The sequence below is a fragment of the Glossina fuscipes genome, unplaced genomic scaffold (assembly GCF_014805625.2).
Source record: "Glossina fuscipes isolate IAEA_lab_2018 unplaced genomic scaffold, Yale_Gfus_2 222, whole genome shotgun sequence".
NCBI classification, from domain to species: Eukaryota; Metazoa; Arthropoda; class Insecta; order Diptera; family Glossinidae; genus Glossina; species Glossina fuscipes.
In genome coordinates, this window is record NW_023998565.1 from 43834 (window position 1) to 53399 (window position 9566).

A 9566-nucleotide genomic window follows, 5' to 3' on the forward strand; every position below is an offset into this window, starting at 1 on the left:
AAATCATCTTCACAATAATAGCATATTTAGTATTTATTTATTTTTTTTTTAATGGAATCATAAGTAAATTATTCTTTTTATATATCTTTTTCCTTTGATATTTGCATTTCGTTAAATTTTCAATAAATTTTAATAAATATACGTACGTTGACGCTGCATTAAAGCTTCGTTTCCCATACCATTGGTAATAAGCGTGAGTTCCTCTCGCGATTTTCCTTCGTATTTGCTGATATTACCGCCCGTCGTTCAGCTTGTACGGTAGACTTTTCACGGCCAATAATAATGCATTTGCCTGTTTGTGGACTGGGACTGATGGATGGTGATCTATTTTTGCTTTTCTCGTTTTATATAATTGAGATTATTATTAAATTAATGGTTATTTTCTCTATTGTTCAATATTCGGGCTGTCTTCTTTTTATAAATTGTTTTTTTTTTAACACAATTGATTCGTTAAATGAAAATATGTCGTTTCGTTTTTTATATCGTCTTTAATAAAGCATTCATGTCAACTTGTCCGATGCTTGACAGCACAAACTGTAACCCCCGGACAGCACAACACTCACTAATTCCTCGCCAAAAATGTTCTTCATTGTTTTCATTTTCTTTTTCTAATGGTTTCTTATAAAATCAAAAAAAAAAAAAATAATGAAATTATTTTCCCAATCCCAATTTCGTTTTCCCCCTTTTTTCTGCGGTATCGGTATCAATTAAGTTTTCGTTAAATTCCTTTTTTTTATTATTGTTTCAACTGCTTTCAATTGTGTACATTTTTGTTGCTTTCGATTTCTTCCAGATTTGTTTATAAAATAAAATATTTGAATCCTATTTGATAATTATTCATATGTATGAACCTTAGGTATCTACGAAAAAATTTGTCTCGAATTTCACTTTTGCTGGCAAAGTTCTTTTCTCGAAAAATCTTCACATGTGCACGTATGCAATTGCAGACAATGACAAAATTTTTTTGTTTTACATTGAAATCAAAAAAAAAGCGAGTCTCCGTTATATTAATTTTTACTTCTCCAGAGCTTTTTTTTGCTTTTATTTAAGTATTATTGCATTAATTGCTTAAATAAACAAAGTAAAGAAAATAGCCAAAAAAAAGTCTTAAAATCACTTTTTTCTTTTACTCAGAAAAAAGCAAGGCAAAATAATCTGCAAAAATTTCTCGTCTCGTGTTCAAATTTCTATAACTTAAGTCTATGATGCAGGCAGTCGTTTTCCAACTTTGGTTAATATATTAATGCGAACATCTTGTTATAATAATCTTTGTTCTTTCCTAATGTTTTAATATTAACAATTTTCTTCCTATATTTATTTATTTTTATTTATTTATTTATTTATATATATTATTTATCATATTATTTTTGAAAAGCTATGTCGATCAGAAGTTCACGAACTCTTTATAAAAAACTTCCGTAACTTTGGGTTTTGGTTACATAAATATGTTTTTTTGTTTTATTCATTTCTTATTTTTTTGCTTTCGCACGCATTTCGTTCAAGATATTCAAAGAGAGTCCTCTTTCCGAAATCGATGCGCTTTGCCTTCTTACCCTCAATCCTTATACTCTACTCTTCACAGCACCACAACTCAAGCTCTACTCAACTCACCGCACGCAGCCTCAAAATCAGAACAGTTCTTTTTCTCTTTGTTTTGCTCGTGTCTAATTTTTTCTCTTCTTTTCTGTTAAATATCGTTGAACGCGATCTTAACGTGAAAAAGTACTACGCCAAATCTGTTCAGAGTTTCAGAAACAAACAAAAACTAATATAGTCAAATCACACAGACAGACTCTGGACTTTTCCTCTTTTCGCAGTTCTCTCTTGCATAGCAGAGTGATTTAGCAAAAGACACCATTATGACCAAGGGTTTGTTTCTATGTTCTTTCCTCTTTTTTTTTCTTCGCATAACAGCAAGCCGTTATTCTTGCAAATACGATTTTCCCTAACGGCAGACCGTTGTTACGGTCTTACTTACTCTGTTGTGATAGAGTGGTGGTCAAAGCAGACCGACGGAACACCTACGCTACAGTTGTACACGGACGTTACAAATGCTAATCTCAGAATGTCATCGTACATTTGATTTCATAGTGTGGGGCCTAGGTCTGATCCCTGAGGTACCCTTTCAGCGACCAGCCCTTCTCTGCACCCTTTTGCTGTTTCGTATCGTAGTTTCCTGTCAGTAAAGCAGCTAGCCACTATATTGATAAGATAAGGTAGTTGAACTTTTCTCTGCTGAATGACCGTTATGTCGAGGTACCAATTTGCTGAGTTGGAAGCATTTTTAATGTCTAACGTTATTACTAAGCGATTGTTTTTGTCGCCGTCCATCCGACGTTTCCCTTCTATAGCCTGACTATACATGTGACTATCTTTATTGCATTTAAAGGGCTCCTCTACCTCCTGAAACTAAAGTGGAATTTCGGCAAGCCGTTGGAGCTCTCTAGCGATTCTTCTATCCCGTTTCGATTTAAGTTCTCATGCACATCGCCTGCACACAGACAATTCGGTCGGTACGCCGCTGGTCCATGCGGCTGCTTATTTGGGTTTGGCAATAGCACTAGTATTTGTTGTTTCCACTCTTCCACGAAAATTTGTTCACCGAAGCGTGCATTGAATCTGTTCACAAATATCGCGGGCTTTGCCAAAATTGTCTGCTTTATACTCCAGTTCGGGATACCGTCGGTAACATGCGGCTTCTTATCTTTTATTTTCTTTGCGATGGCAACAAATTCCTCAGGCCAGGTGAATCTAATGTTTTTCTTCACGTTTGTCCATGGCACGTATATAAATGTGGTTTTTTGTGGGAAACCAAGAGTATACAAACTCTGGACACATTGGTTGGTTTGAATGTTTAATCTTCTTCGTAACCAGTTTATATGCCAGGACACATGAGTGCTCCTTTAACTCTTCGATCAGAGTTTGGAAACAATTTTTCTCACCGTCCATAATTGGTTTTTTAAATTGGCTGCGCCTCTCTTATTCCTCCTGACAGCTGCGATACGCCCAAGTCCTCTTCGATGTTTGGTGTATTCTTCGCGATCTGTTGAGTTGAGCTTTCAGATCGGCTATCTTGTCGGTACACCAGTGCATTAGAAACAACATCTTGCGCTTATGGAAACAACAACTTGCCATTAATCCCTCACAAGCTACTATAATTCGTCTCATAAGTTTTGTAACGAAAACCTTCGCCGAGTTTCGAGGTCCTGCTTCCTCCAACATGTGCCCAAATAGTTACTTATCTAACGATTCTGCTTTCCATTTGGGGGCCTTCAGAGGCCGTTTCATATCCTACCCACCTTGATTCTATTTGAGCTCACAAATTATTGCTAAGTGGTCGCTGTAGTCATAGACATTACTAATGCTTCACGCCATCATCGGGGTCAACGCGCTACTAGCCGTGTTAATATCGATCGCGGAAACACGACCGCCTCTGTAGAAAGTGTTTTCAGAATCTACGATTAAGGTAGTCATATCGAGCGAGGTTAAGCATTCAAGTGAGACTTTGCCCTTTGCGTTCGTCCATTAGCTACTCCAGTCACTTGCCCAAGCATTAAAGTCACCTGCGACAAGTAGCGGGTTTTCTCGCGCAAGTCGGTATTTAAGGCAATCGTATCAATCCCTTGCTGAAATAAATCTCATGTCTAACGGCTTCGAGGTGCATTTCAAAATTGCTGGTGTACCCGTATTGTATATGATGATCAAAGCTTTGCAAAAACGTTTGTTCCGAAGTGGAATTTTGTGAAATTTTCTTATATAACAAAGGGAAGAAAGACGAAGCAAAAACATCAGCTTAGCAATAAATGAATGGCTATTTTTTAATTTTTTCTTCATAATAATTGTTAACAGAAAATTGTGATTTTATAATATACAATATTAATTTGCATAATATTATGTTATGTGATTCTACCGTATTGGGGCGATTTCTTTTTGGCCAAAATCGCAAAAAGCTCCGACATTTTCGGGTTTTTTGTTATTTGCTTGTAGTGTGCTTAGGTTGGCACATTAGGTCCATTAGCGAACTTGGTCCATTTTAGTGGATGCTCTCAATTAATCTAGAAATATGCTGAAAATTTACCATTTTTTTGTAAAAAATATATAAGTTATAGATTATCCCCAAGTGAAGAACTAGAGAACGGACAGGTTTAAGCGTTCACATTTTTTTTCATATAGTTGAATTTAGTGTTTGACACGTTATGCTTTCTATGAGCATTTTTTCATAGATTCCTCAGTCTTAGGGTTAAAGAATAGAGTTAAAAACGAACCGTATAAAAAATTAAGTGCTGCAGCATATTTCAATTACTAAACGAGTACACAACATATAATACAAAAAAAAACATTTAACACTTTTTTGGTTGTGAGGTGAGTACATGTGTGCCCATCATATAGAGAAACATTGAAAAATATGATGAACTTACGGCTTATTTTTTATGTTATATATTTACCTTTTTGGACAAGAGAATGTTTGAATGAATTTTTATTAACTGTAAACATTTTGTTCGTTTTTTGTTTTTATATATATGCATGTAGTGTGACTGTACCCGGTTACCAAGGCAATTTGCAAGCAGCTATTTCACATAATGCCTCATTGGCTGCGTGGGAACGTTTGGGTGTGGAATTCATTTTGACTTTCGTGGTAGTGTTAACATACTTCATTTCTACGGATTCGGTCAAGAAAGTTATGGGCAATTCAGCCCCTTCAATAGCAGCCTCTTACAGCGCTTGCAGTTTCGTATCGGTAAGTTTACAGAAAATCGACCGGGAAGGCATTCCTTTCCGTTCTACGAGTTTCTTGTTAAGTTTATATGTTTCTCTTTGCAAAAGAATCTTATTTGAAAAATACTACTTTTTTACATATTGATTTCCATTATTTTTGTTTTAGTATAACCTTAAGATAAACAAAAAGCACCAAAATTTTGTCAAAAATATGTCTTAACATTTTTTGAGGACTCTTTTCTGTAAAATGTTGAATGAAACAGCAATAGCATGACGTTGTAATCAAGAAATTTTGACCAGTATGAAAATTATTTTGGCCTGTTACCGTATTCTTTATATCTACCAACTTTTCCAAAGGAAATAAAAACAAATCCAAAAGAAATAAAATTTCGGGTTTTTTACATTTTTTGAGGGACTCTGTAGGATCATCCATGGAGTATACGCACAAATTTTTGTAGTTTTACCTATTGTAGTTTGTGAGTAACGAGTTAAAATCCTTTCTTTGCATATAAAAACACAGGTGTATTCAGTTTAAATCTTGCGACAGGCCCCATTAGCTTCCCAAAACTAATAAAAGATTTTAAAAAAAATGGTTTTCTTACTTGACAGCTGAATACAATTTTTACAATTCTTTCTCTCGCTCACATAATTTACGGATCGTCAAATATTTTAAAATTCAATTCTTCCTCTTGCTCACATAATTTTTATAATTCTTGTTCTTGCGCCAAATTCATCAAAAACCACAAAATGCAATTAAACACTCCAAAAACTTAATTTACTCATAAAATAATTTATTAGTCTCTTTATTTTACTTTAGTGGCATTTCCGTAATAAATTAAAAGTTTTAGTAATAGAATTTGGATCGAATTAACCTTAGCTTCATTAAATTCGATGGGACATAAGAAATTGTACAAATATATCAATTACCAAAGCACTGATTTTGATCTGGTTCTATTGTCATCCATTCAACTAACTTATTTGTAATACCCTGGCCAAAAATAAAATGTTTCCTTACTTTTTTCCTTATTTATTCCGTTAGGAAATTAGTAGCCTTTGACATAACCAGCTTGTTGACAGCTGCCATATAAGCTATTATGGATTCTGGTCAGGTCTTCTTCCCTTTTATCAGATCAATGCATTCTCTAAGCGAATTTTCACCTAAGCTTGTCTCTTTAGTAAACAAATAAATCCTGTTAAGATCTCGACAAACGAACTCTTCAATGATCTGATAAACTATATCATCTTTACCATCATCTGCTTCTTCGGCTAAAACCGACACCAGCGAATTTTTGAGCATTTCTTTCATTTCCAATAGCGGATTCCTAGCCGTGTAGTGCGATTTATACGGATCATCTACTGGATCATTTTTATTTTCTTCATTTACGAGTTTCACTGCTTTCTCATAAATTTCCTTATATCTGTTTTTTTCAAATAGAGTCCCCGGAAAAACCAATTTTGAGTCCCAATACTGCTCCACAACTAATTTAATGTATTAAAAGAATGTCTTTCGAAAACAGAAAGAAGAGATATGTAATTTTTCTTCAAAATAAAACATTTCTCCAGTTCTTCACGAAAAAAATTCAGCAAGCACTAAGAATCAAAATTTCTTTACCGTTTGCATATAATATAGTTTTTAGAGCAAATCATTTTTCGACTTTATTTAAATGTATAAGCGTTTTAACAGAAAACTATGAATAGGAGAATAAAAAATGGCCACAAATGTGGCTTGAATAATCTGTGTGCCAGGACTTGGAATGTTTCTACAGAATTCCAAGCCGATGGCTTCATTTTCATCACAGACGGACATGCTTAAGTCGATTTTGAATTTGATGCTTGTCACAAATATACGTACTTTAAACACACACATGTTCACATGTTGCAAACGGAGTGACAAAATGAATATAATGTCCGGTTTTCATCGTTAGTTAGAAACTATTCGTTATCTTTAGCACTTTTCTTTAAAATATATCTGTGGTCTTCGGCGCGAATGAAGATTTGACAATACTTGATGTTACTTAACGAAACAGCACAATACTATTAAAGTGCGATATTCCAAATTGTACGTCTATACAATTCTTTCATCCTTTCCAGCCGGTAAGAAACAGTACATAAAAGAAAGGAAAATTATATCGCATCTTCTTTTCAAAAATGAAGCCAATGGGTTGCTAGCGTTCAACTTTCTTTCGGGTAGTCTAATTATTTATTTTATTAGTTTAAAACAATGAAAAATACTTTAGTTTCTACTGTCGACCATTAAACACTCTATATCATGCTCTCCCCAATATGAGAATGTAAAATTAGTATCGATATGATGTAATGAATGATGATAGACATGCAAGATTCGTCTCCAGTCGAATATAATTATTTCACTTTTGTTGATTTTAGATATAATTTCTCGTCGATTTCTGTCATACAATGTTACTTATGTGCGCATTTTAATTGTAGATGCCATACCTCAACCCTGCAAGGTCGTTGGGCCCATCGTTTGTACTGAACAAATGGGAAAATCACTGGGTGTACTGGTTTGGTCCGCTTATAGGCGGTTTTGCATCTGGCCTTGTCTATGAATACATATTTAATACACGCCGCAACGTTCGCCGTATTAAAATCAACATGGAAAATGATACATCATCGATCAACTCGGAAGACGACTTGAATTATGATTTGGATATGGAAAAACCGAATATGCACAATAAATTTCAGGGCACATATCCAACAGCGCAAGCAACTAGCGGCCATGGGCAATCGAATACCAATTCGGGTAAGAGTAACGGTGGAAACTATTGCCAGAATCTGTACACAACTCCGCCGCTTTTAAATAAATTTGAGCAATCCGAGCCTTTATATGGTGGCACTCGTTCAATGTATTGCCGTTCGCCTACTTTGATGCGTACTAATCTGAATCGCTCGCAATCGGTGTACGCAAAGAGTAATACTGCACTCAATCGCGATATAGTGCCGCGTTCTGGACCATTAGTGCCGGCTCAAAGTCTGTACCCTTTGAGATTGGGTTTTAGTCAACACCGGGCTCAATCATCGCATTTACAAAATCAGAATGTCCAAAATCAACTGCAGCAACGTTCAGAAAGTGTATATGCCATACGTAGCCTAAGGCAAAATCAGCTTCAACAACAACAACAGCAACATTCCACTCAAATCAAACAACAACAGCAGCAGCAACGTCATCAACAGCCTCAACAAGCGCCACAGCACATGCAACAAAGCCAACCGGTAGCTGCCCAACAAGGACAAACTGCTCAAGAAAATCAAGCATGTTTTCAAGCAGTTTACGGCACACGTCTCAATCCTAATCCTAACGATGGTCATCTCAAATTCGATCGTCGTCCCGAAACAGTGTACGGCATGACTATGCCGGGCAATCGCGGACAGTCGGCACAATCTGATGACAGTTCTTATGGTTCCTATCCTAGTTCGTCGGTTACACCACCTGCACGCACTGAACCTCCTCCCGTGCTCTTATATGCCCCTCCTCCACATCCAAACTCTGTAACTACACCACCTTTACGAACTCAATCCGAACGTAAGGTTTCTGCACCAGTAGTCGCCTCCCAAGCTTCTACGATATCAATGGGCCAATATAATGCAAATCAATCTTCTACCCCAAATCAAACAGGTAATATTCAAAATCAGCCTCAGCAGCAACAAATAATCATGCAACATGCTCAACAATCACACCAGCATCAGCACTATACTATAATGCCATTAAGATCGAATTGAAAATAATTAATATAGAGCACACGAGCAATTTTGAAATATCCAAAAATTAGTTCAAGTGAAAAGTAAGCAAATATTGTTAATCGTTACATTAGCGATTGTGACATTTCAAAAATATAAAGTAAGCCATTTCAAAAATATAGGTAAACACAGAGGTCTTCGATTTATAAATGACTTTTTGTGCTTAACTATTGTGAATTGAATTATGTTTATCTTTCTGTAATCTGAATTTGTCAAAATTTAGAATAGAACGCTGGAATTTAAATCGCATATTTTTAATTCATTTAAGAAAGCGCTTAGAATAGTTGAGCAATTACGAACGAAAAAATTTTCACATAAATTTAACACGACCGACGGCGAATGTCGATTTCCAATTTTACACTCACATTTATTGCCAACCAAAAATGGGAAAACGGGGTTGATGGGCTCGTCGATATTTTCCTTCCTTTGGTTTTGATTCAACTCAACACTTTCCATTAAATACTTCGCTTCATTTCTAAAAAACTTAAATTTTTTTTCATCCAAAAGGCCAATTAACCTGAAGAACATCGTTTAAGTACTTATAACTAAAAGAACTTTTTAGAGATAACTTCATGTACTCAGTGTAAATGTAACAATAAAAATAGAGCAAATTGAAGTTATTCGAATGTGCGAACATTTTTTTACCAACGATGTAGTTGTTCTAATTAATTAGTGCATAGCCTTGTTAAGTTGAACCAAAGTTCATTATTGTAAGTATTTAATATTATATATATATTAGGTTGAGGAAAAAGAAATCCATTATTTTTTCGGTAGATGGATGATGTCATGGAAAAGTTGGATCTTCAAAGATACATTAGAAGAAAAGTTAAAGAGAAAATTGCAGAAGGAAATTTACAATACCATCATCAACACTACTCTTGCATTAACCTTCAATTAACTCCACCTCTATATCCAACAAACGTTGAGAAAACCAAGATCCAAACATTTTCGAGAATTCGCCTTGGTCATACAATTGCAACTCACCAATGGATCCTGAAGAAGTCTTCTCCCCCAATCTGCTGTTGTGGACAAACTCTTACTATAAAGCACATTCTCTGCGACCGCCTCAACTTTTCCTTGGCTAGAAGTATTGC

The 9566-nt window shown here is 35.4% G+C and overlaps 1 protein-coding gene across 2 annotated transcripts in view; it reads left to right on the forward strand.

The window, feature by feature from the left end:
• LOC119642327 (neurogenic protein big brain) overlaps window positions 1–9254 on the forward strand; it is a 31252-nt gene extending 21998 nt beyond the window's left edge. The window contains exons 4-6 of one of the 2 annotated variants that reach the window (XM_038041453.1): window positions 4531–4738; window positions 7162–8350; window positions 9035–9254. In XM_038041453.1, the coding sequence (XP_037897381.1) occupies window positions 4531–4738; window positions 7162–8350; window positions 9035–9087 (1450 nt within the window). In that variant the 3' untranslated portion in view covers window positions 9088–9254. Of the gene's footprint in view, window positions 1–4530; window positions 4739–7161 lie in introns of both variants that reach the window. The other variant, XM_038041452.1, reaches the window with a different exon arrangement.
• Window positions 9255–9566: the final 312 nt, after the last annotated feature.